This window comes from Ammodytes marinus (assembly GCF_949987685.1).
Source record: "Ammodytes marinus genome assembly, chromosome: 9".
In the NCBI taxonomy this organism is placed as follows: Eukaryota; Metazoa; Chordata; class Actinopteri; order Uranoscopiformes; family Ammodytidae; genus Ammodytes; species Ammodytes marinus.
In genome coordinates, this window is record NC_137213.1 from 7,786,710 (window position 1) to 7,814,597 (window position 27,888).

The window sequence follows — 27,888 nt, forward strand, 5'->3', positions numbered from 1 at the left end:
CATTAGAGAGGCCTTGCTCCTTTGACTGGTTGGCCATGGAGACCTTTACCACTGACCTGGACGCAACACCAGACACACACAGGTGGTCTGCCGTGGTCCTCCAACTGTCACCAGCAGTTCTGTACAAAGACCCACCACTGCAGAGTCATGTCTTCATCTTTGCCGTCCAGCTGTTTCACTTTTAGAATTGCTGGGAGGGATCTTTACTGAATCTGGCGTTCCTCTGAGCTGGGCAGGTCCAGGACAGAACTGAGAGAACTCTTCTTATCCCAGGTTAAAGATATAGGCAGCTTTGCACTTTGAATTTTTAAAAAGGACTTCAGTATTCACAATGTGGAATAAGCAAACTAAAATTCTCCCTATGCAATGGTTCTTCTTTGGGTGGCTCAATTTCCAGTGGATAGACTGCTCCTGTTGCCTCTTTTGGGAGGATCTATTATGTCATTTCCTTTAAAAGGCAGGCACCGGCATAGTGAGCTAAATATGATGTGGGTGCGACGATTGATGGGACAAAGTTGGATCTGGTCTATGCCAATCTAGGTCAGTTCGCAACCAAAGACAAATAATAAAAAAGAATCTTAATTCTTCAGTTTCTGTGGATGCCAGTCATTGCCATGAAGATTATTTAAAAACGTGGACAATATCAACATTGGCAATCAATGACGCCACTTACATGTTGCCTACGGGAGACAAAGACAGTTGGGGGGGGGGGGGGGGGGGTTTGGGGATTTTTTGCGAAACAATATTGCTCACTTTAATCCCTTATCACACTGTGCCCTCAAACTCTACAGACAATCTAATTACATATTTCTTTCAACATAGCATCGCAACTTTAACTTGCTTTTTGCCTATACAGTATATCTGTTGCATCGCTGGTTGTTTTCACTCAGAGTCTCAGTCAAAGTGAGCAGTGGATTCTGGGTCTTAATTGCTTTCAGCATGCTGCAACTGACATGTATTGGGACATTCTAACTACTTTTCTAACATACTAAATAGCAGGGAAGTATGGGTATTAGAACGCAGCCTGTATATATTAAAGCGGTTTTTGACTAGCACATCACCTAGCTCCGTTGTTCAACTTATGTTCAAAACCGCCAACTGCCAGACACACATCCACCCTCAAACAAGTGTCTTCTAAACATCAAAGTTCATTGTCTTCATTAGAGACAAAACACGACATCCTATCAAGCACTCTCATTCCAACTAGGCAGCCCATTTTAGAAATGTGTTCCTGGGCTGCCAGAGAGATGCCAGGGTGAAGGATCCACTGGTCCTCACAGAGTCCAGACACACCGAGTTGCATCAGGGCAGAAAAATGTTATGCTCAGCGACCATAGGGCTGTAATTACATAGGAGCACTGCTGAGCTCTGCAGGATGAACGTCAAGACCGGAGCAATGGAACAACGGAAGAGGAGGGAAGAGGGCAAATTAATGACTTACAGCAGACTAAGAGAAGTGAAGAGTGGGCAATGCAGAAGGATGGTTCAGAAAGCAAACATTCCCTAACATGGAGGAAACCACAAAACTAAGATGTAAAAGTTAACTGATAAATACCATTGGTTGCCACGTTGAGATGGCATTAAGGGGAAAGAGGAATTTTCCAACATGGGGATTGAAGAAGTTGCTGGAAGATCAGTGTATTCTCACTAAAGCATTAACTTCTTTCATATTTTTAGTTTTAACTTGACTGGTTGAAGCCATTGTCCTCGTGTCAAATGCCATGACTGACTTTGGCAACAACGTGGTGTGACTGACACCTTGTGGATTCTAAGTGTAGCCGCACATTTAACTTGTAAGATGGATACAGAGTTATTACCGGCAAGTAGTAAAAAGTGATATTTTTAATCCGTCATCCCCAGGAGCAATACATATACGAAACTACAAACGCCATCAGGAGAGAAAGTGGAAAAGAAACATCACGAGAATTTCAAATTTCAATTTTTATTATTTGTACATTCACCACTGATAGGCGTACTCAAAGAAGAAATTAAAAAAACAAAAACAAACAAACCTTGGTACTAAAATGATAAAATAATGATTACAAAACAATATTAAAACCATTGCTGAGAAAACTTATAATGCAACCTCCCCTCTTGGGCCTGTATTGACACTACAGGGTAAGATCATTGGAGGAAGCAGAGGGAGCAAGAAGAGACCAATGAAAAGGACATAATCATAATTTGTGGTGTAACAGACATAGATCCCCTCCCGCAGAGAACCGTCTCATCTCTTAACTAAATCGAGTGGGAGGGAAACACTGCATTGCCTTTGTAGTTAGTCCACACATGTCCAAAAATACCCGAGCTGCCTCATTTAAAAGACTTGATTTTGAGTAATCTATGTCTGTACAAAATGCCAAACACACCTAATCCAATATTTTTAGATTTGCGCAGAGGGCAGAGTTTTCTCTTTAGGCAGGACTGCCGAGGAGAGCCTTTGACTACATGCAGCAACAAAAGGATTCTTCCTCCAAATTGCAGAGCTGTTAAAACACTGAGGCGACGACAATGATAGCAAATAAAAATTGGCACCTACACTTTTGGGGAACATTGAAGGAGATTATTAAAAATCACCCAGTGTGCCATACTGCTATGCTGTCAAGACGAAAGACGAGAGCAAAAAGTTGGAAAAAAATATAATGAAATCAAGCCTCGACAGGAGCGAGACGTAGAGCACTCTGGGAAACAACACTGCAAAAATTCATGGTCCCCTTTAAACAAGACTGTGTAGGTGTACTGTAGATGTACTTTAAAAAAGGTGACAATTTGAGAGATGATGACGACATCAGTTGGTCCTTTGTTGGGTCTTAGTTGTAACAAAGTACATGTAGTGAAAGGCAAATGGAAGAGGTGAAATGTGGTCTCTAGGACAGTTTCATCGCTTTGATTGGCCTTTTTAACGCCGCCTATCTCGCGGGTCGCTGCGGCTGCGTGAGCGACGCCCCCCGCCTGCCCCACTGCCCCCTGGCCTACGGTAGCCATCCCTGCGTTTGTCGTTCTCCCTCTCCCTACCTCGGTCTCTGTCCCTGTCTCTCTCCTTGTCCTTCTCTCCCTCACTCCGCTCTCCTGCTGTGCCGCCTCCAGCTTTCATCCTCTCTTTACGCTCTTCTTCCCTTTTTTTCTCCTCCTCTTCCAGCTCCTTCCTCTGTTTCTCACGCTCCTTCGTCCGTTCTGCTCTGGCTGCTTCCCGCTGAACAACCTAAAATTAGCAGAATGCACACAATGTAAGACTTTGAGACTTAACTTCAAGACTTAAACTAGATATATGGGCCATGTACGGCAAAGTTGTGCAATAAAAGCAGCAAGCTTGGAGTATGAACTGGTTTCTGTCTAACCTGTTCCTCTGAAAGTGGAAGCCAGTATATGCAAGGAGCTGCTTTTGTTTTGCGGAATAGATCATCAAGCAGCTTTGCCGGGGGATCCTCAGCTGCTTTCTCTGCCAAAAAAAGACAACACCACCACAGTATTAGGGCTGCAACAATGACTTTCAAATGATGTTCATTTTGAATTATTCAGCAAAATATGTCAATTAATCTTTTAGTTTATAAAGTGTTAAATTATATAAAAAAATAAATCCATAGGTGAAGTCTTCGTTGATTAAACCAAATATCAATCACTTAAATAATTGCAGATTTACATCTTCTCGTTCAACTAATCAATACATTTTTTTAACTCTTTGGTATAAAACAAAAGCGATTTTACATGTTATTACAGTCCAATCTTGAGTCAGGCTCTCCTACCTTTCTTCTCAGTTCTCTTCTCCTTGCTCTTTCCCCTCTCTTTGCGGCGTCTCTCTCTGGAGCGTGACCTAAGGGGGCCTCCCTCCTTCTCTTCTCCGGGTTTGACCTTGTCTCGATCCCACTCACGATCTGCTCGAGCCCTCTCCCGGCGCTCCATCTCGCGCTCACGCTCGGCCCACTGGTCTCGCTCTGGGAGGAGAGAGGGCAGGCCAGAGGCTCGCCCACGGCCGGTACCAGGGCCCTGTTCCTCTGCTCCTGGTCTGCTGGCTGTGCCCAGGACTTTGTGGAAGTCCAGCTACAAAGCAAGAGATATGCTCAGGCTACAGATGGCTAAGCGTTGTGGGCTTCAGAGAGAAACAGACTTATGACAATGCGGTCTTACCTGATCCTGCTGGCAGAAGTCTACGTTAAGGACTTTTGGATTGCTCTGAGGCCATTTCACTCCATGGAGAGCTGCCCGTGTAGCGACTGCCTCCTCTGGGCTACAGTACTACACACAGAGAAGAGAATAGCTTTATGAGACACACAGGAACCCTACACAGGCCAAATGCATTTTGGTCCAGAGCTAGAGGGAAAACACATGCTTGTAATAACTCACGGTGACGAAGCAGTGAGACTTGATTTTGTCAATCCAGAAGCCTTCTTCCACCAGGGTGCCAGTTCTGCTGAGCAGTTCCTTAAGCTGCCCCAGAGTGAACGGCCTCACCTACACAAAATGACAGTGAGCACTCATCAATACACTGCTTTACACAATGAATAACAGTGGGGGCAAAATGACAGCCACTCTGCACTAGTCGTGGCTTTAAAGTTATGGCTGACCCAGGATCGGGACTGGGCACAATGAGCGATGCACGTAGCAGCACGTTTTGTTTTGACCTGCAAGTGGCCACGTGTGTTTCGTGGGCAGCGGTTGCTGTCGGAAGCAACAGGAGAAGCAACATTGTCTTTGTTCAGTGCACGGGAGGACTAAACCCGTCTGCAGTTTTCAGATGTGCGTGTGATTAATGCGTCAACATAATGTCGGCTTTCTGGCACAGATTAACAGTCACCCAGAATGTGGGCCCGCACACAAACAGACACACAGTCACACACACCACGGACTGCAATCAAGTTGTATGCAGGGATGCAAAACTTGACCAGAAATGATTGAACTTAACCCTCTGAACCCGGAGCCCGCAGTACTGCGTTCTATTGCGTTACTTGACGTGCTGATCACGTGATCACCTTCGATCCGACGCAGCATAGAAACTAAAGCGGGGACAACTTCGCCGACGGTATGTGTCGAAAGTACTGGTTTAAAGCTATATGCCAGTCTTTGTTTCATTTAAATTGACCCAGTATAACCAGAGGTATAATGGTTTGAAGTTGATACATATCTATTTTATTTTCGCGGGCTCAAAAGTATGATAATTCGATGGTCGCGGCCATTATTTTGTCATTTTACGATCAGAAAATGATGCCGGAAACTAGTTCCTACTCAACAGGCTGCATTTACCAGGGAGGGGAGGAGGAGGAGCAGGGGTTGGCGGAGTGATACGAAGCTACACCAAAAGAGACGAAGAAGAAGAGTGACAGGGGGCGGGAGCTGTGGGAGAGTCTCTCTATGCGAGAGAGAGAGACGAGGCTGCTAGCTAACAAAATTGACAGACGCGGAGGAAGATTGAGAGGTAATGAGAGGTTTGAAGATAAGACTACTGAGAATGTTTTAGTCATATTGAAGAAAACTTTGAACGTAAGTCAAGCTATCAGCTTGTTCTTTGACATGAAGGAGGAGGACAGTTCATCCTCAGAGTCAAAGTATGACTATGTAGGCTACATAAAGCCATTGTTGTCTGACTGAAGCACTGAGTACACACACAGCAGCCAGCCTTCATAACGTGTAGCCTACAGACACAGTAGCCTAATAATCTGTTCTTTACACATACATGTCATATATGTATCCATATACTGTATGTGTTATTATATAGGTCTACCTAGGCCTAGCTTTTTTTAAATAAAAAGGCATATATGAAAAAAAAATAAAAAAATGTTTTTTTTTGTGGTTTGGGTCCATAATGTTCAAATATTATGTCAAATTGAAAAAAAAAACTGGCAGGTAATGTAGGTGAAGTTTTACTGAAACAAAATATACCAAACACAGCAAGCTTAACATTTTTTTATGTGCCCTCTGTGTTATGATTGACAGAACTTTGAGGAATTTGGGGAAAACGCCTATGTATTCACCTGCTATTTGTTCATAACATTTGTATGAAGGTTGATGCCACCTCAATCAAACTTTTAAATTACCATAAAAACATTCCATGTATTTATTTTCAGCTTTCAAAGAAATTCAACATGAATTTTTGAGTTACCCATGGTAGCAATAATATATTTTTTAATCCGTTTTTACATTTATCATGTGGTTTTTGGTCCAATATGATCATTTATCATGTCAAAATGAAATAAATAACTATCAGGTCATATAGGTTAGGGTGTTTTGAACAAAAAGATACCAAACTTTGGCATGATAAACATTTCTTACTGTAGTTTAGTAAGGATTGATCAAAAGTATGCAAAACGGCCAAAATAGCCCTAGGGTTCAGAGGGTTAATGTCATGCACATATATGAAAACACACATTTATCCATTGATTCTAGTGTAGAACACCAAATAAATGCCATTCTATATATTTGCTCAGAGGCATAGCAAATAGATAGCCAAATTGAATTATGAGGTGGTATGTTTTTGTTTGATATTATTTTTCAGTATTAACACCATCATTTGGATTTGCCATGATTAAAAAAAAACAAATGTTAATGTATAAATCCACCTTCTGGCATTCCTATTTCTGTTCCTACAACAATATACAGAGAAAATCTGATTTCGAATAGTGATTGATCCACAGCTACCCTGTGATTAATCTGATTAAAATGTGTATTATATCCTATAAAACATTATGCATTGAGTTAAAGATAATAAATATAAACATGTCCATACATATTTCTAAAGCAGAGTTGTATGCCCTATGAAAGATGATGCACTGGGAGTTATGGTCTCTCACCAGGTTGCTGATGTGGACAATGCTGGAGACTTTGCCACGAGGTGGTGATGGCTGCCGGGCCGTGCGAACAGGGTCATCGATTGTTATGGAAACTCCTGTTTTCTGCTGGCTGATGGAGCGGCGAATTAGAGTGTCGCTCGGGGTCACTAGGATAAAAAAGATCATATCCATTACTACTCTGACACATTTTAATTATAATATAAAAGACACTAACTAAAAAAATGTTTTTAAACAGATAACACACTTAATAAACCTTTTTTTTATCCTGTCATAACAGAAACCAAGCCCTGTTAAATGTACCTTTAAAGAAAAAGGCTATTTAACGCAAAATGTAAAGTACAGCATGTATATTATATTGTTTCAATGTCTAAAGACATTTTTAGGAATTCATTTGGATGAATTTAATGCTAGATAAAAGACCAAATTTGAAAGATCCATTACCAGTGTTGATTTCTACATCATGGCTGGTATGTGATGGAGACTGGGTGTCCATGGCTCCAGGGAATGAGGAATCCATCTTCTCTTCACGCTCTCTTGTCTTCTCCAGGTCTCCCTGCAGGTCTTCATCCTCCAACTCCTCACACCTGCTCCTCTTTGTCTCCATCTGTCCATTCTCCTGGTTCTCTGAATGCACCACCTGCAGGAGAAAGATGGAATTAACAAGAACAATGCATGATTATGAGATGCATGCAAGACTCAGAATTTCACGAGTAGAGCTCTACATTTCACAGTTAGGAGTTATTTGTGTTTCACAGTTAATAGCTGTACTGCAGACCAACCTGTGTGACAGTGCGTCTGATCTGTAGATCCTGGTCAGAGCGCTCCCTCTCTTCATCCTCTGCCTCAGAGAGGACAGCTTCCTCCGGGTGAAGGTCCACTACTGCCTCCTGGCCCAGACATGGCCCAATGTCTGGGATGAGTGACTGAAGGCAAAAAGCACAGGATGAATGGGATTTTTATATTCAATCAGAGTTGAGAGTGGAAGTGCCTCACAGTGCAACTATGCAACACAATATCAGTCTCATTATGCTGCAATTACCTTGAGTGAGTCTGTGGTGATGCTGATGGAAGGTTTCTTGGCAGTGACAGCTGTGCTGGATCCCCATCTCCTCTTGCGACCAAGCGAGGCCCCAGAATCCTGCTCGACCTCTGCACTGCCAGTGCCTGGGGACGATTTACTGCCTAATTTGACAAGAACAAAATCAATTGAATCCTCAGGCACATGGCATGCAGGAAAATAATACATTACCTTATGAATCCATGCAACAATACTGTGTTCTGGCCACAACATGTTTTTAAAACAGCAGATCACAATCATGCAATCCCAATTACTTAAGATTTAGCTTGATTTCCCAAACCTTACACGTATAATGCCAATAATACATAATAAATCATGGTTAAGAAGAGGGTAAGCCCGGAGGGTTCACTCACTGCTAAGAGAGATCTTACGAGCTGAGAAGGCCTTCGGTGTCTGCAACACAAAACAAAAACAACCCAAGATACATGGGAGAGGTGAGAGGCAGATACTAAGGATGGAGACAAAAGGTCAAGGACAGGTTGGAGGAAAGGTGGCACAAAAAAAGGAAGGGCGACAAGTAGGACCTGAGAGAGTGAATGATAGAAACTGCTGTGTAAAGTTTTCCCCCAAAGTCAGGTCTACTGACTGGCACCGAGCTGTGTTCTTGTACTGTACAGGTAGTTAGGTACATTCAATTCAAAATGACCTAATAATCTATTCCTATAGATTCTCTAGTACTACGTTTGAAGAATAAACTGTAGTTGCAGTCTCTATCATACAAAGAAGGATCTGATGGATATACTGCAGTTTAAATTCTGGCACTAAAAACTATTTTTTTTAAACTTTGTGTCCAAATGAACAAATTAACTCAAATTAGTTTCACAGAAGTGAAAATAAATTAAAAATAATTATTTAACAGATGTTTAGAACCATTTTGGTTAAACTGCAGTAGATAAAATTATGATAAACATGTTTAAAATGCTGCTTCTCCCAGCAGAGACTACATAGAATATGGAAACTAAGCATTTTCAAAATAACTGTATGGAATATAACATTGAGTAAACGTCTACTTATTCCCTGGTACCACTGACACCTGATCCTTACTGGTTTGGATATGGCCCAATCACGACTGCATGTACTGTATCTAGGCAACAAGGGTCCAATCAAAGGTGGCTGAGATGTTTGGATGAATATCTTAAAGCTGGTTGGTTGGCAGGTTGGATTCAATAGTTCATTTGGGTGGGGGCTTTGAAATGCTTTAAGCCAAAGCAGTCATCTTCAGGTGTTTTGGCATTAGTCCTTTAAGAAATGTGGTAGGCTCTTTGAAAGAAACAAGTCCAAGGAATTGGAGACCAGATGATGAATATTGTCAATAGTCACTTTGAGGAAAAATCCAGACTTTTGATGATAATGTTCATTTGTGCTTGGGCCACAGTAAGTTCATACCGAGAGTCACCAGTAGCAATAATCTGGCGATGGCTGTTGTAGAACAGGACAAATATGGTAGGTCCTTCTTCAGTACAATTACAAACGGTCAAGTCCATTGAGTCCAGATAAAAGCATTAGCTCCTTTGAAAACTCTTTTAGTATCCAAGAATGGTATTTGCTGGAGAAATCTCAATACAATTCCAAGATATTACCAAAATCCAAAATGTCCTCTTTCAAGCCTGTTCGAGTTCACCAACCACATTAAATGACTTGTCCTTAATGCCCAACATGTCTTTGTGAGTGGGTTAAAATGTCTCAAGGTGAAACAGTCTTAGAAATACCGAGTTGTATAGAAGATCTCACAGGAGCCTTGACTTGATGCGAGTACACATCCTTGCTCGTCTCTTCTTCATGTTGACTTTAAAAAAGGCAAACAGCCAGATCAGTTGATAAAAAGCTACGAGGAGGTAGGCTACATTGACTAGCCAACTCCCTCTTTGAAACTTGAGGTCCAATCAATTGCTCTTGCAAGCCATATCCATGTAAATGAGGCAGCCTTTGTTGCCATAGGTGTCTCTCTGTAGTGCAGCCTTGGGGGCTTATCTGTGGTCAACTCTGGATTCTTGGGGACAGTGGAACAGGTGCGGCAGTAGTAGTAGTAGTAGTAGTAGTAGTAGTAGTGGCAGAGGTAGTATGCAGGTACCAAAAGGGGCAATGGAAGAGGCATGAGCACCTTTATAACAAAGCAATCATTTGGGGTTTAAACATCAGCCACAGTGAGAAAAATGCCCTTGCCGTTTCTGCCTATGACAGTGCCAACAAAGGTTTTACAAACAGCCAACTGTAAAAATCGCATTTCCTACACACATTTTAACACTTGTGACAAGGGCTCTTTCAGTCGTTGAGGGGAAGTATAATTTTTTTTAAATGTCAAGAAAAGATTTCCAACAAAGAATATAGACATTATTAAATTAACTACACTGTAATGTATCCAGTTTAATACAAAGTATGTGTGAATCATAGAGATTGAACTACACAGGCTCAAATAGATCCTTCCACCTAAGTCCTCTGGTACCCACAGATTTGAGGACCAAGATGATTCATGGTTCTTTGAGTGTCTTACCTCCTCACTGGTCTCTGGAAGCTTCTCTGGTTCGGCCATGGCAGTCTCCTTCACCTGCCTGTATATAGTGAAAAATACATATCAGTGGGGAAACCATTAGAATGGATAGTTTTTCTTATCACATTATCAAATCCAATAATCTAAAAGATGATCAAGGGTAAACGTATGCAACATCATACATTAATACATGTTTAATACATGCAATGAAACATAGAATATGAAAGCTCAATTTGTGAATACAACTTTCAATAAAAAAATAAATAATCAGATTTATGAATATTCTAAAAATAATTGAGAAAAGCAATTAAAAAACTCAAAATATTGGTATGTAACCAAAATCATCATGCCTTGGCACATCCCAATTAAATATGAAGTTGAAAGTGCAAAACATACCAACGCAAGTTCCTTTAAAGGCCTACTTCACCGGTTTGAATATGAAGGTGTATTGAATTCTGAGATCCTATGTAGTATAAATGTGCAAAAAAAATTAAAATCGGTTCATCCTAGCCTGAGAAAAGGCAGAAAGAGTGTTTTTTTTAACCCTATATTTCTCTTTCTCGTGACATCACAGAAAGAGAAATATAGGGTTAAAAAAAAACGTACTTTGTAAATATTACTGTGATGTCACAGTAAAAGACATCACAGTAATATTTACAAAGTAAGTTTTTTTTTAACCCTATATTTCTCTTTCTGTGATGTCACGAGATAGAGAAATATAGGGTTAAAAAAAACACTCTTTCTGCCTTTTCTCAGGCTAGGATGAACCGATTTCAATTTTTTTCGCACATTTATACTACATAGGATCTCAGAATTCAATACACCTTCATATTCAAACCGGTGAAGTGGGCCTTTAATTATCATGTTGAACATTATGCACAAAATCATGTAGCCCAACACATTGATTTTGAATTTTGTTCTTAAGAACCACAAATATATAAAACCTTTAAAAAACATAAATTGTTAGCGAGTGAAGACTCCACTGACACACAAACAGCATCAATGAGAACCTCAAATAACTTCGCCTCGAACGCATCCCACTGTTATAAAAACATTCACTTTGAAATTTCGTAATATGTCGCTCTAAATGTTTCCATGAGGCGATCAAAAAACGAGCCTAATAGAGGAGTCAAAGAAGTAGAGGCACCGCAGTCCTCCTTCACACCTGCCGACTGCGTCCAGATCGAACCTAGCTCAACAATACCTAACGAGCGCGTGCGTCACGCTCTCACGTCATCCTCATGCGCGCACACGTGAACTTGCGGGAAAACTTCACAGCAAAGAGACGGAGCACGTCGAACCCCCAAAACGCAGCATATTGCTGCTAAAAGCACTGCGTCGTAGCGAACCAGCTCTCTCCCCTCCTACCTTACTCTCACCAGACACTACTCCTGCCACAACGCATTCATGTCCGTACCGAAGACCAAACCATATCAACCTGGAATGGACAAACCCTTGTATACCGTTTAGCTGAGCCACTGTATGGAAAAGCATAGGCTCATAGGATCTATATGAGCTAAAACCATGGAGGCTAAAGCCATCGACGGAGTGCAGCCATGTTAAAAAAAAAAGAAAAAAAAAGCTTGACGATGAAAAGGACCCGCACCTTCTCAGGCACACAGGCTTAAAGGCAGTCTCATCAATCGCCTGATGGGAAATTTAACACCGAGCATCTCGTGACCCCCACCGTCTTATCAGCTCTCTATTGTATTCACATTAAAAACCAAACTGATGAGAAATTTAAGCAGATATGGCAGCCTTTCCTAGACCATATAGCAGCTGAAGTGACCTTCATGACACATTTGACTTTATTTTTTGCTTAACCTTTAATTCAATCAATGTCTTAGAAACCTTTTAAGTAGATGTCAGTTGCACTGTTAATTTCGTAGACTAAGACTATGACGAAAAATATTCGTCTACGAACCTTTTTCACGGACGTAAACTAAATAAAAACTAAATAAAAAGGCAGATGTGATGACGAAGACTGAGACTAATTTAACTGACACTATAGTCTACGAATATGAACTAGACGAAACTGTTAGGGCGGGACGAATGGAGAAGAGATCCAATCAGAACTACTCTTTTTGTGGGACAAGTTGGGAAGAAATCCAATCAGTGCAAAGCAGCGAATTCAACACTGTGTCGGTGAAAATCGACGGGAGACCGCGCAGGTGTGAGCGGGTGGAGTGAGCCGCTGTGCTGAAAAACTCTGCGGTATGATGGACAAAAATGATAGCCAGGGATATCCTGCCCGTTAACGATGTCTAGGGGAACGGCTAAGTTCCGCGATCTGTTTGTAGTAGGCTCTGTCTCAAGTTTGAATACACAGAGCCATGTGAAACTGCCGCCTCCGTCCGTTAGTTTCTGTTTTTAAGTTACAATCAACTCCGACGCATGGACAGCGTTCAATTAAAACCTCTAATTGTATTATCTAAAAGGCTTTGATGCAAAATAAGTCCGAACACACACAGCGGCAGCAGTGTTGCTTAAAGGAAGGCGCAGTTGCTCAAATTTATCAGCACCTCAACTGCGTGCTGCTGCCCAGAGGCGGCCTTAACGATCTCGGGGCCCGTTTCAAGACCTAGTGTGGGGCCCCCCACTTTTTTAAAATATTTTCTTTATTTTATTTTTTTTTATAAACGATGCTTGTGCATGCTCCCCGCAAAAAGAAAAAAGATTGTGGAATCCAGTTGGTTCATAGACAGATCATGAGATAATGGACCCCCGGGCACAGGCTCTTAAAGCCCCCCCTCCTCCCTATCGAGTCAGGTACACTGATTTTATGTGAGATTATTACTAATGAAATAGAATACATGTTTTGTATTACAACCATTAAATCTGTGTCTGTATTGCATATTCAAACCTTAATACCATTCAATGAAGAAAAACACTTAGTCGACGAAGTCCGCTGTAGATTTAGTCAAACTAAAATCTGCTTATATTTAGTAGACTAGACTAGACTAAGACTAAAATATTTTAGATGACTAGAATAGGACTAAGACTAAATGGTGTGATATTCAAAAGACTAAGACTAAGACTAAATCAGAATTTGCTGCCAAAATTAACACTGGTCAGTTGTTTATTTTGTTTTGTCTTTTGTTTGTGTGTTCGCTTTTTTCAGTTGTGTGTTCATCTCAGGAACCTTTAAAAGCTGCTGCTTTTAAAGGTTCCTAGAGCTCATTCTAAGCTGGGAACAACTGCTTTTAGCTATAGTGCCCCCACCTCTTGGAATGCCCTTCAGAGCAACTTCAATATGACCATTCTCCCCACTTTTTCTTCTTTTAAATCTATGATTTCTGATTTTCACCATCACCACTGCATTTGTTTTAACTGAATTATTTTTTTAAGCTCTTTTATTGTAATTCTTTATTTCTTTTGATCTTTTTTATCTTGCTAGGATTTTGTGTTTCTCTGTTTTATTCTGTCACTCTGTTGTTATTGTTGTTGTTGTGTTTGTTGTGCGCTCGTCGGCGTTGTAAATGAGGGGAACCTCAATGCCTTTCGAGTTTGTTTAAATAAAGGTTTTCATTCATTCATTCATTCATGTTCTTTAAAAGGAAAAATCTAAAATAAAGTATTTAAAGAAGAAAATGTCATCATTGTTTCATCATCTATGAAGCAATGTAAAAATGTCAACCTCAGGATTTTTGCAACAAAACTGCTGACTTGTATGCAACTGATTCCAGTTTTTATAATATACCGGAGGTGTTCAGTGGGGTTGAGATGATAATCCTGTCAAATCTTGATGAAAATTCACTTTCCTGTAAAATAATACTCCAAACAGACCATGTCTGCAGCTATGCACACTATTTGTAATTGTTCAATGTGGAATTGATCCTGTGTATGTCAACCATAGAATTAAGAAAACATCGTTACAATCATATCTTACTTTGACCATGGGGCTTCATTAACGTCTCATACACACGATTATGATTTAATTCAAATCATGTACAAGTTTTAAGCAGAGTTAACAAGAAATCTGAAAGAAAATGTAATCCGGCATTTTTATTTTATTTGCTTCTTTTATTAGCTTTTAAATGTTTTATAATGTGTCTCCATTTTAACCTGCAATTTTTATTTTATTTGCTTCTTTTATTCGCGTTTAAATGTTTTATAATGTGTTTTATGTATTATAATCTTGCCCCTGTAAAGCACTTTGAGTGGCCTTGTGTCTGAATTGTGCTATATAAATAAACTTGCCTTGCCTTGCCTTGCCTTGCATGTCTTTTCGTTAACCAATAGCTCGTTGGAACCAGATATGTGAATACCTAAATGTGGTCTTTAAATATAGACTGTTGAGGGAAGTTGCAGAACCAACAGCACTGATCCTTAATGTGCAGTCTTCCCAGGATGGGGGAGAAAATATTGTACCCCAAATTACTTTGGAATAAACTAAACCACCTATCATAAAACTTTTTTACAAACATGAAGTAATGAAAGCAAATTGTCAAAAGTAGAACCCGTATGCATAGTGTGTTTTTCACAAGACCAAGATTTAAAAGCAGACCTTTGTGTGTCCTTTTCCTCCGCTCCCTTGCTGTCCGTTCTCTTCCTTTGTGTCTCTCTGGTTGGAGCTTCAATGAAGGGTTTCTGGAGATTTGAAAGGGCAACAAAGTTGTTTTAAAAGTAGATAACACCACCAAAGTGAACATAAAAACCAGATATAATGCTAGCATGTGATTTAAGAACTTAAAAGGTTGAATCTATTTGCTTATGAAACTAGATTTTTAAGGCAAATAAAAAATGATTTGGTGGTGTGTTAAATTATGAGCAACTGACCTTGGTGTAACTGTCTCCAACAGCAGTTATGTCCCTCTTCTCGACAGACATCTCTTTTTTGCAAGGGGAGGCTTGTGGAGTTTTCATTGTCACCCTGTGCTGTGTGGAGGAATCTCTTTCAGGTTTCTGTTCCTACAAGAGAAAGAAAACATAGACACATTTAATGCAACTAAAATAATATAAAAATATAAATATATATATAAATATAAAAACCTCTGACAATGCAATTTAGATATAAACAGAATTTACACGTGCAGATCTGTACAACATATTTCCGATATCCTGATCTGATGACATACAAGCCATCATATATGACTTATATCACATGTAACAAGCAGTTTGTTGTGTTGGATTAATGAATCACAACTACAGGGCCCTTTCCAATTCCATATTTTCCTCACAAACCCAACACCAAACTGATAAACCCTCCTTGTTGTTTATGACATAAGTGTAACATCAGTCTCTCTTCTCTGTCTGAGCCACTCTTCTTTTTTAAGTCTCGTTTTCACCCTCATCCTACAAAAAACTAAATCTTTTTGAACGTTTTCTTTCAAGACACCTTCTGCGGACTTGAGCCAAGACGTGTTTAGTATGTGTCAGCAGTAGCCTTAGGGTGCATTCCGACATATGAATACAAGAGGCAGGATACCACTCATTGTACTTGGAGCTTTATAAATAAAATAAGTTGCAGGAGTGGCAACCAATAACATACTCTGGCACTATTATTGTATTAAATGATTCAGCAACCGTTAATATTCTGAGGTGAATTATAGGTAATATCAAATGTATTCTTTAAAACATTTAAGCTCGCTAAATGTAGTGAGTTGTTTAGCATTAGTAAACAATGACAGGCCTACTCTTTATCCTCCTATAGACACTGTCAGAAAATAACCTGTCCAATGAGAGCTGAAAGCAATCTTGAACTGACAGACTGCCTCTATGTATTTTTATTTACAGTTACGCACCAATATAATTTTTTTCCGGAGCAAATGCATTAGTAGACTGCAGTGGAGCGCATTTTGCACGACAGAGGGACTAAATGCCTTGTAAATGTTATTAATAAAAAGGCAATATTATAAAGAGTTGACCGCCATGCTGCTCCAGCTTCAGATACAGGGGGCTGTCATGAACTGAGTTGCTGTGACCCCCAGAGTTAATTTCGTTGACTAAGACTATGACGAAAAATATTCGTCTACGAACCTTTTTCACGGATGTAAACTAAATAAAAACTAAATAAAAGGCAGATAAGATGACGAAGACTGAGACGAATATAACTGACACTATAGTCGAAAGAGACGAAAACTGTTAGGGCGGGACGAATGGAGAAGAGATCCAATCAGAACTACTCTTTTTGTGGGACAAGTTGGGAAGAAATCCAATCAGTGCAAAGCAGCGAATGCAACCCTGTGTCGGTGAAAATCGACGGGAGACCTCGTCAGTGTGAGCGGGTGGAGTGAGCAGCTGTGCAGAAAAACTGCGGTTTGATGGACAAAAATGATAGTCAGGGATATCCTTCCCGTTAACGTTGTCTAGGGGAACGGCTAACCGCGATATGTTTGTAGTAGGCTATGTCTCGAGCTTGAATAGAGCCATGTCCCCAAACTGACTGCGCAACTATATAGGAAATGAACTGTGAAACTGCCGCCTCCCTCCGTTAGTTTCTGTTTTCACTCGAGTAAGTTACAAACAACTCCGACGCATGGACAGCGTTCAATTAAAACCTCTAATTTTATTATCAAAAAGGCTTTGATGCAAAAGAAGTCCGAACACACACAGCAGCAGCAGTGTTGCTTGAAGGAAAGCGCAGTTGCTCAGTTTTATCAGCACCTTACTGCGTGCTGCTGCTGCTGCCCAGGGGTGGCCTTAACGATCTCGGGGCCCGTTTCAAGACCAAGTGTGGGGCCCCCCACTTTTTTTTAAATATTTTCTTTATTTTAATTTTTTTATAAATAATGCTTGTGCATGCTCCCCGCAAAAAGAAAAAAAGATTGTGGAATCCAGTTGGTTCATAGACAGATCATGAGATAATAAAGCCCCCCCTCCCTCCTATCCAGTCAGGTACACTGATTTTATGTGAGATTATTACGAATTAAATAGAATACATGTTTTGTATTACAACCATTAAATCTGTGTCTGTATTGCATATTCAAAACTTAATACCATTCAATGACGAACGAAACACTTAGTCGACTAAGTCCGCTGTAGATTTAGTCAACTAAAATATGTTTATATTTAGTAGACTAAGACTAGACTAAGACTAAAATATTTCAGATGACTAGAATAGGACTAAGACTAAATGGTGTGATATTCAAAAGACTAAGACTAAATCACAATTTGCTGCCAAAATTAACACTGGTGACCCCAATGTCTGTCCTATTAGACAACTTACCTTTCTAGCTCTTGAAGTAGAGCTGGTTTTCTCTTGAGAAGATGAGGATGAGCCAGATGACCGAGATGATGAGGACCCAGAGTCAGATTCTGAGGAAGAGGAGTCATTGGACGATGATCTTCGTCTGGCTTGTTTTTCCTCCCTCTTTGCGTCTCTTCCCCTTCGCTGTGCAGCATCCACTGGACTTAAAGGACTCTTGGTTTCAACCACTTCTTTTGTGGTGGATTCCTCGACAGCCTGTTCCGCCTTCTCTGAATCTGCTTTTTCCTCCAATACCATGCTTTTAGCCGCTTCCTTTATGGGACTCTGTGCCATTGTGGTACTCACAGCGGTCTCCTTCTCAGGCTGGGTCTCTACAGATCCCTGCAGCCCAGCGACAACCTCCAGTTTTGTCTGCATCTGTGGATGTTCAACGGTGGGCTGGTGTCCTTCTGGCTGTCTGTCCCCGACTTTGGTGGGGGACAAGATGGGTAGGGGTCGAGGCTGAGGGGCATCAGAGAAGGTACGGGGTCGCTTGATAACCATGGAAGTGGAAGAAGATTGCGGTAGAAGTGGGGAATCCCTTAAAAACCGGAACTTCTTGAATGTGGACGGGGGCGAAAGAGGTGTTGGTGACATGGGTGCACTGGATTCCGCTGGTAGAGCACGGACATCTTCTTGCTCTGCAGCCTCTGTAGATGACTTTCTAGCTGGTCCTGCGGAGAGTGGGGGAGGAGGAGTGGGCAGGTGGGTGAGACCAATCTCACGGCCACGTTTGAAGGGAGGGAGGTGACTCTCCCTCTCCTTTTCAGCCATCCTAGCCCTCTCTTTCTCCTGTTCCATGACCCTCTCCTTCTGCTCATTTTCTTTCTGGGCAGCTTTTTCCTTCTCCAATCTCTCGAGTTCAAGAGCCCTCTCCTTCTCCTTTCTCTCCTCTTCCAAGACCCTCTCCCGTTCCAGCTTCTTCTGCTCTAGAGCTTTCTCCCTCGCCTCCCTCTCTTTCCTTTCCTTCTCAGCTATTTCCTTCTCCATCCTCTCCCGTTCCAGAGCTGCCTCTCTCTCCGCCCTCTCTTTTTCCTTCCTTTCCCGTTCCAATGCTCTTTCCCTCTCTACCCTCTCTTGCTCTAATACTTTCGCTCTTTCAATATTCTCCTTTTCCTTTCTCTCAAGCTCTAACCTTTGCTGCTCTAGAGCTTTTTCTCTTTCCATTTTCTCTCGCTCTAGTCTTTCCCGCTCTATGGCTCTATCTCTCTCTAGCCTCTCTTGCTCCAACACTCTCTCTCGCCTCTCTTGCTCTACAACTCTCTCTCTTTCTATTCTCTCTTGCTCCAAAACTCTCTCTCTTTCTCGCCTCTCTTGCTCTACAACTCTCTCTCTTTCTCGCCTCTCTTGCTCTACAACTCTCTCTCTTTCTAGTCTCTCTTGCTCCAAGGCCTTTTCTCTCTCTATTCTCTCTTTCTCCCTCTCTAACCGTTCCCTTTCCAGCCTATCCTGTTCCAAAGCAATCTCTCTATGAATCCTCTCCTTTTCTTTCCTCTCAGCCTCCAGAGCCCTTTCCCTCTCTAGCCTGTCTTGCTCGAGAGCCCATTCTCTTTCCTTCCGCTCCTGCTCCAAAGCCCTGGCCCTTTCTAGTTCCAATGCTCTCTCTCGCTTATCCCTCTCTTCTTTTTCCCTCTGCAGACGTTCTTGCTCCAGGAGCCTCTGCCTCTCGAGCTCCAGGGCCCGCTGTTGTGCCAAGGCCTGCTCCCTCTCTTTAGCCAAAGCTAATTCCCTCTCCTGCCTCTCTCGTTCTAAAGCAAGTTCCCTCTCCTTCCTCTCTCGTTCTAGATTAAGTTCCCTCTCCTGCCTTTCTCGTTCTATAGCAAATTGTCTCTCTTGTTCTAGAGCAAGTTCCCTCTCCTTCCTCTCTCGTTCTAGAACAAGTTCCCTCTCCTGTCTCTGCCGTTCTCTTTCTAAGGCCTGCATTTGTTCAATTCTCTCTCTCTCCAAAGCTCTTTCCCGCTCTTCCTCCATCACTCGTTCTTGCTCAAGTTTTCTCTGCCTTTCTTGCCTTTCCAGTTCAAGGGCCTTTTCTTTCTCTATCTCAGCGACCCTCTCTCTGTCCCTCTCTTCGGTGGCGGTGGCTTTAAGAACACTCACAGGTACTTGAATGTGGGCAAGATGGGATCCCGCGATACCCTGGTTAGTGCCTGGAATCATGGGAAACGGAACATGACCAGCGGTGTTGGTTGTGTGAGTGATGGCAGATACCAGACCCTCTGGAGGCCCTCTGCCAAGAAATGATGTAGACGAAAGTGAACTGTTTTCCTGCTGCCTATCGCCTGCCCCTTCGCCGCCATGCCAACCTGCTCCCGAGAAAGCCCCCTCTTTTGCCATCTTACGTGCCAGAAGGGTCAGCGGGCCAGGCTTGCGCTCAGCTTGTCCACTTCTCTGGGGCTCCGGGCTGCTACTGCGGCTGCCACTGCTGGAGGAGCCAGAGCTGGAGCTGCTAGGTGAGCGCCTAGCAGGGGCTACGTCTGGACTGGGGGGGCTCTGCTTAGGGGTGTCGGGCAAGGGGAATGATAACTCTGGAGGTGGGGAGGGGGGAGGGGTTGGCTGGCGGAGTTGAGGGGACAAAAGAGAGGGCATGTGTTGCTGCGGGGGTTGACAGGACGCTCCTGACCTCTCTCTGGACGCGGGCGCTCTCGCCGGCTCTCTGAGGTTTCTCCTCCGAGCGCCGCTGTCCCAGTCATCATCGTCCCCATCATCATCCTCACTATCGTCGTCGTCGCTATCCGCAGCCACTTGGTTGGATGCTGAACCTCTCTCGGGCCGCTGCTCGCCACCAGGAACACGCATTGCCACAGAACCAGAAGCAGGAGGACCAGGCATGTCGACCTCCTGGTTCCTGTTACTTTCACCATCATTCGCTGCACTCTCTCCACCAGAAGGGCCAGGGGGCTTCTGCTGCTCAGCCAATGCTGGTGCAACATCCTGATGAGGATAGAAGAGCAGGTGAGATTTACTTTGTCAAAACACTGTGATAAAGGTCTGCGTGGGTCTGAATCATTCAACCTGCACACACCAGCTCCCGCTATTCGTGTGCCCGCAACCACCCATTCCCGCAAGATTTCTAGCCGCAACCCACCCGCTCCCGAAAGGTTCTGACCCAAAACCCGCCCGATGATTGGGTTAACAATTCAGGTTGCGTGTCTGTGTGACACAGCTGAGGCGTGAGCCCTGGACAGCTGCAGAGATTCAAATTAAAGCGTTTCTGTGCGAGATGCGCAAGTAAAAAACGTCTGACATACTCACGATCTAGACAGCTGGTCGGAAAGTGAAGCTTTAAAGTCATTGACAATCACTCTGTGTAAACAAGCAAAACTATATAAACTAAAGCTTGTCTGTCAGTGTGTTTGTGTGTGTGATAGATATAGACAAGCAGGCAGTCACACTCACTCACTAGGCTTTACTTGTCGATCGTCCCTTAAATCTTTAATAGACGTTTGTTGCCAATCTGCACAACCATAAGACCAGCAGTTTATTAACCTGACCTACCACACTTGCCCAAAACAATATAAAAATTGCCCGCGCCGCAAACAACTGTGAGGGTGCCCAGAGGTCACGCGGGCCTGCCCGCACAATGCAGACCTCTTCACTGTGACAATTTTCCAGTGTATAAATGATCAGGTAGAATTATTATTGTGCAACATCATTTAGAGCATGGAGTATCTCCAGACAAACAACTAGAAAATGTGACTGATTGCACAAGTGAAAGAAAAAGTAATATCTGACCTGGGCTTGAGGAGGGCATGATGTACTGTTATTCACTTCTGCGTGGTCCTCTTGATCTGTTTACAAAAGACAAATAAATAAGATCAGAGAAATGTATTACACAATGAGTCGATATGTGTAGCTACTTGGTTGCAGGGGAGCGTTGGATCAACACTTACCATTTGTGTCATATGCTTCGCGAGCCTCTCTCTCCAGGCGCTGCCTCAGTAGCTCCTGTTGTTTAGCCAGATACTGCTTGATGAAGCTGTTCTGGCTCATTTCCTCACCAATCTAAATACAGAGAGGCAATCAAAAATAGAGAGACATATATTTACAAAAAAATCCAGACTGTTTGCGGTCCTGTTTCCAAAATGGTGGAAATAGCTCCCAAGGCAAATCCTAGAAAATGAATAGTAGAACTCACGGCTAGGTATGAATGTGAAAGTAGGTTCATTTCCACACTCACAATGTGAAGAAAACTCAACAGATTGGGACTTAACAGCTGTGTAGGCTTAAGTAAACCACTTACTATCAGTGAGGCAAACCTGAAATAAGGCTGCAATTTGCTAGGGAGTTCAAAGATTAGACTCAATCTTTCACATTGGAGCAATGGAAGAAGCTTGTGTGGTCTGAGGAGACCAGATTGAACCTGTTCCAGAGTGATGGGTGCATCAGAGTAAGAGAAGCAGATGAAGGCATGCTCCCATCATGCCTAGTGCCTACTGTACAAGCCTGTGGGGGCAGTATGATGGGATGCATCTGTTGGTCAAGCATAGCTTCAGAAACCTTATGTGCAAAAAAAAGTATCAAAATGTGCCTCTGGGAATGAGTGCCGTAATCAAAGCTTAAGGTGGTCCAACGGAATATTGGCCGGAAAGTGAATATATATTTATTTCTCAAGCTCTATTGTTTTTTTTTTATTGAACACTTAAAGCAGTCCAACCAATTTGATGAAATAGATGTTCTTCATGATTCTCACCCAAATGCTTTAAATTGTATGGACTTATTGTAAGTCTAAATGTCACATAAATACTTGTGTGAACTTCACAAATTACTTCACACTATGAAGTCATTTAATGTGCTTATGGATCCTTTTTATCATTAATTTAGGGGGGATGAGCCTTCAGCCGTTGAAAATACCACATATTTGAGACCCTTACCTGCGAGTTTGGCTGCAGTCCAATGTGATTGGTGGAGGTCCTCTGCAGATCCTCCAGCATGAGAGCCTGTTGTTAAGACAAAATACTTTAGTCATGAAAATAAATAACAGCGGGTATTCTTCCAGAGACGCTAGAGTTAGGATATATTTTATGAATATTAGCACTGATAATTTATCCATACTTTTCAAGTCAATATGCCATCAACATGAGTAAGAGAAAAACAATCAGCATCACTGGCTCTTTTTCTTAATATTGTTGTTAGGTATTGAGAATTTTGCTTTTGATAGAGCTCTTTGAAATGGTCAAAAGCAACTGAAAACATGGTGAGAAAGAGGGGAGGGTGACATGAATAATATTGCATGAAAAAGCTTCTACATCTAACTTTGTTTACATTTTCAAGCAAACATTTTTTTAACTACGTCTTTCTTGAGACTCATATGATAAACGTTTTTCGTTAAGTGAAATGTTAAATAATAGCACCATCTCTAACTTAAGCAGTGATAAGCAACACAAACAGTGGACGTGATTCAACAAATAAAGAATTTGTGGCTATCTGAGGTCAGTTGCTTGCTTTTGCATGTACACCTAACTTATGCCTCGTTTCCACCGAGTAGGTCGGGTCGGGTCGGAGCGGCTCAGAGCGGGACAGCTCACTTTTAAGGCCAGGACACACCGGCCCGATAATCGCCGTCGTAGAGTCGGGAGGGGGCGGGGACACGAATCTGTTTGATGTGTGCCGTGAAATCGGTCGTTGTAGATGTCGTCGGGCTTCTTTTGAGCGGGCAGTCTTTCAGTTGGAGCAATTTGATTTGTGGAGGGCTAGCGAATCAGTGAAGCCCGGAAGTGAGGCGGGTAGCACAAACAGCTAACAAAAGTTAGCCATCGTTTTAATGTGTTTGTTTGTTTCGTTCAGCGAGTACTCACATGCATCAACCCTTGTTGACTGCTCGACACCATACTCGACACTCTCTGCTAAAAATGGTGCTCTTTATGGTCCATAAATATAAATACGTATGTCTGTCTATGTTTATGGTCTAGAGAGCCGTCCCTTCATTTCCGGCTTCCGTATTTTTTCGGGCAACAATACAGATTAGCGCCGCCTGCTGTTATGGAGATATTACGTCCCGCGCAAGCGCAGAGCGTACGGAAAGTCAGCAGTCGGTTTGGTGTGTCCTTTGCACTTTTTCGGCCGCAACGGGAAGACTGGAGCTCCCTGAATCGGCAGTCTCCATTTTCGGGTAGTCGGACTGGTGTGTCCTGGCCTTTAAGAATCTCGGTGTTGTTTCCACCGCCGACCCAACTCTTACTGGTAGGGCGGGGTTTAGGCTGGACTGTGATAGCCGCCGCCAGAATGTGGGTCAAACTATCGGGCTGTGGAACAACTGTGGTCAAGCCAGCGGTCTCTCGTTTTTGCTTGGTCAAACCAGCCGCTTCTTTATTTATTCCCCCCGTGTTGTTGTGAGCACAGAGACGGCTCGGTACAACTGATAGAGACAGTGAACGAACACCGCTGGCTGTGGCAGCTACGTGACATCGTAGCAGTGGGACACAGTGTAACCAACTGATTCATTTAATGACGAGGAAAAACACCACACAATAAACAGTGCCGCGCTCACATTTTCGCCAAAAAACAAGACTCTCTTCACTCTAGCCGAGATGACTACACACGGCGGAAATTATTATTTCGATCAACTGTGGTCAAGCCAGCGGTCTCAGTTTTGCTTGGTCAAACCAGCCGCTTCTTTATTTATTCCCCGTGTTGTTGTGAGCGTGTATTTACTACTATCTATGGCGTAAACACACAGAGACGGCTCGGTGCAACTCATAGAGACAGTGAGCGAACAGCGCTGGCTGCGGCAGCTACGTGACTAGCAGTGGGACACAGTGCAACCAACTGATTAATTTATTGACGAGGAAAAACACCATACAATAAAAAGTGCTGCGCTCACATTTTCGCCAAAACACAAGACTCTCTTCACTCTTGCAAAGATGACTACACATGGCAGAAATTATTCTTTCGACCAATCAAATGACGGCAGTGTGTAGCTCCGCCTTTTCGGCACCCTTTCAGGCGGCTAGTACCCCAACGGAGGAGTACTGAGATTAGGAGCGTCTCAGAGCGGTTAGGTGCGCTTAAACCGTACCCTACGCAACTTTTGGCAAATGAAAAACCAAACTACCCGGACCGACCCGCTCTACTCGGTGGAAACTAGGCATTACATAGCTATCAAACGTTCCAAGAGGGATTTTTTTAGATTTTCAGATATCACGCAACGCAGCAGCGAGCTGTATTACGTTAAAACAATATGACAAATATGTGCGGGCTTCACATGTGAAATAGAAATTATATTATAATGCTACATTGTGGCAATATTTCAACATGAAAGGGCACATATAAACACCACCTGCTGCTTTCACTGTGCAACTCAGCGGACAGATTGTACTTAACCGGACTACCAAGAAAATTATGCCACAACTCTCCTGGCGAGTGAGATAGGGTTGAATACATGTTGCAATGTAAACAAACAGGCTAATGAAGGACACATAGGCGCCAGTGGGCCTGAGGTACATTACAGTATCAAAAGTATTACCAAATTTGGCGGAGCCGAGCGCACTTTGTATTTTCACACAAATTGCATTAACGTTAAATAAAACTTCGGACTTATCCAATAAAAAGTCGTAGAGCTTCTGAATAACCTGTGTACTGTCAACATCCCTACAAAAACTCGAGCACACAAACGGTGCTTGGGACAGACTCCGTTAAAGATAACACTCACACAGCAGCAAGACGGGCCACCGCTCAAGTCACAGCGTTAGCCAGGGGAGCTAACGAGCTAACAGGAAAACATCACTTCGACACACACTTTTAAAATTAACTACTAAGTTTATTGAACTCCCGGTGGGGCTTTGGTCGGCAGATGTGTGCACGGCAAAAACACTGCTCAACCACGGCGTATCGCAAATAGACGCATCTTTCCAGCTAATTGATGGCGGGTAACCTCGATAACTCTCCTACGCTGCTCGGCAGTAACGATACTGAGTTGTCGGCCCTCAAGAGAGCATCAGCCCGTCTCGTCGCTAACGTTAGCTAGCAGCAACCGCGCTCGGCTATTTCACAGCAGAACTCACCCCCTTGAGTCTTTTTATGAGCGCATTCTTCTGCCCGCTTTTCGAAAGTCCTCTTTCCTCAAGAGCAGCTTTTAAATCCGCAACTCGAAGAGACTGGAGCGGTCTCCCATCCAGGGTAACGTCTTCGAGGTCCGCCATTTTCCGTTCCTCTAGTCAGTTCCCTGAGAGAGCATCGAGCAACGCCTTCCTCCAACCAGCGTCACCGTCGACGACTTCCCCCCTGTTCAAATATCAAATAATTAAAATGTTCCCAATAGTGAACGCCCAAAAACACGCACACATTTCACTTACAGTTCTATTCAATGTATTTGTTTTGTTTACACATTATACACAAATTGATAATGTGAAGTAACTCGTTATTTGGTCAGCGAACGGGGGGAGGGGGGAGATCTGCGCAAAATCTGCGCAAATTTGATTTCCTTCACAACAACTGGCTATATTCTTCCTGTATATATTTGTTAGAACGATTAGCGGTCCTCCCGTTCAACGTCGCTGCACTCAATAAGCGGACATAAAGGTAATTAACGTTGAAAAAACCGATGGCCACTCCCAGCCATTTATTTTAAGAACGGTTAATTGTAACGTTGGTTTGAGGTTGAGGTTTCGACGGTAGTAGGCTATTTTGCTTAGTAATAAGCTAAGCTAGCCTATATGTTAACACTACCCAGACCGGTGGAGTCTCTTGACAGCTGGCGTTGCTGATTAACTTACAGCAGAGGAATAGCTGGCTCTTCTCCGGCTGAAACAAACCCGTCTTGCCATCGGGATGTCTTGGTTCAGTCATGTTAGTCAATGCACTAATCCTCATCAGCAGCAACAACAACAACAACAACAACAACAACAGCAGCAGCCCATAGGCAGCCACAGACTTACAGACACCATGTTTAGAGGTCCCACAGAGGGAACACCGGTCATGGCAACACAACACTGGACCGGCTACTCCACTCCCAGGCCCGAGGACTTTCCATCGGCTCCACGGGATGTAGTTAGCCCCCCCAGCCTTCAGAAGTTGTCCTGCGCTTCACCTGGTGCAGGTCAGGCGAGAGACTTGGAGCCCATTTCCTATGTGAGCCTCCAGGAGCAGCGGTGCGTCCTGAGCTGGTACCAGGGCTGGACCGCCACTCAGAAGGAGCGCTTCATGCAGGACCTTCTAGGAAAAGCTGTGCCGGGCAAAGTGTGCACCCTCTTAGATTCACTCAATACTCTCCAGGTACTCTCTGCACTTCCAAACAGATAGTCAAGAGACTGATGTAAGGCCATATCACTAATATTTAACCCTTGCTTTCTCTTTTTTTTTTATGTCCTGACAAGCTTAAAGATGGACTACCAAACATCTTTGAGTGCCAGATGCGCCTGTGGACCCAGTGGTTTGAGTCTTGGGGAGAAGAAGAGAGGAATCATTTCCTGCACATGCTGGAAGAGCGGGACCCCATTTTTGTTGCCCACTTTTACAGGAGCGTAGCAGGCACGGCAGGAAGACACTGAGCGATGTTTGCATTGTGACAGAAAACAAAAGCAAGCGATTATTACAAAAGATGTTCAAAAGGTGACATGCAGTGTGAAATGTCTTTGGTCTGAGATAGTTATCTTGAGGGAAATGTTTGTGTAGCTTATGGGACTCACTGTTGAAGTTAAACTATTTCACAGAAGAGTTCATTCAATGTAAGCTTCTTTTTTTAATTCTGTCTCTTAAGCCAGTTTCTCCAGGTCTGCATCACACATAATATCACTTTTTTATGCAGTTCAGAACACTTTGCTTAATACTTCAACCATGTGTGTGTGTCTGTCATTCAGTGACCCACTGGTGTGAACAGTTTAACATCTGGCTGTTAGGCAATTAAACATACAGGCTTAACTTTTCTGTACTGGGCCAACTGATACACATCTGGAATGAAATGGACAAGATGACAAATCTATTTTCTAAAGTAGAAGAATAAACAAAATACATTTGTTTTATAGTTGTTGCTTTATTGTCTGAAACACCAACAGCAGCAGCAATTACAGAAACATGTGCGAGAACTATTCTGAAGTCAAAATGATTGTTTTTTAACCGTCTGATAACATGTAAATTGCACATAACTCATAACTTGCCCCTTATCTCTATTTTATCCAGTCAGTTGATCCAGAATCAAGTAACACTATTGAAGTCTGACTCTGAGAATCATCACTACAGAAATTGACAAATGGATAGACTTTTTCTGTAAACCTTTGCCCTACAAATGAATACATATGAGATCTAGCCCCAGCATCATAGAACGAGATCTGTCCCTTTTTGTAGTCCAGCAGAATGCCCAGTGTCAGAGGTTGTGTCGCAACTGGAATTGTGACGGGTCTCCTATCAATAGCTCTGTACT

General features: G+C 42.7%; 2 protein-coding genes across 2 annotated transcripts; one reads left to right on the top strand and one right to left on the bottom strand.

Annotated features, from left to right (window-relative positions):
* Positions 1-1,928: 1,928 nt before the first annotated feature.
* Positions 1,929-25,676, bottom strand: acin1a (apoptotic chromatin condensation inducer 1a). The gene is made up of 18 exons (XM_080034455.1): positions 25,535-25,676; positions 22,406-22,471; positions 21,425-21,536; positions 21,267-21,322; positions 17,514-20,465; positions 15,125-15,256; positions 14,853-14,935; positions 10,349-10,406; positions 8,211-8,250; positions 7,819-7,961; positions 7,559-7,702; positions 7,221-7,416; positions 6,780-6,925; positions 4,339-4,446; positions 4,123-4,230; positions 3,741-4,035; positions 3,336-3,436; positions 1,929-3,199 (listed from the first exon to the last, which is right to left on the bottom strand). Exons 1-18 carry the CDS (start codon positions 25,670-25,672, stop codon positions 2,897-2,899), a joined length of 5,181 nt encoding a protein of 1,726 aa, XP_079890581.1. The 5' UTR covers positions 25,673-25,676; the 3' UTR covers positions 1,929-2,896.
* Positions 25,677-26,000: 324 nt separating this feature from the next.
* cUnh14orf119 (chromosome Un C14orf119 homolog) lies at positions 26,001-27,631 on the top strand. Its single transcript, XM_080033876.1, has 2 exons — positions 26,001-26,744; positions 26,846-27,631. Exons 1-2 carry the CDS (start codon positions 26,301-26,303, stop codon positions 27,017-27,019), a joined length of 618 nt encoding a protein of 205 aa, XP_079890002.1. The 5' UTR covers positions 26,001-26,300; the 3' UTR covers positions 27,020-27,631.
* Positions 27,632-27,888: the final 257 nt, after the last annotated feature.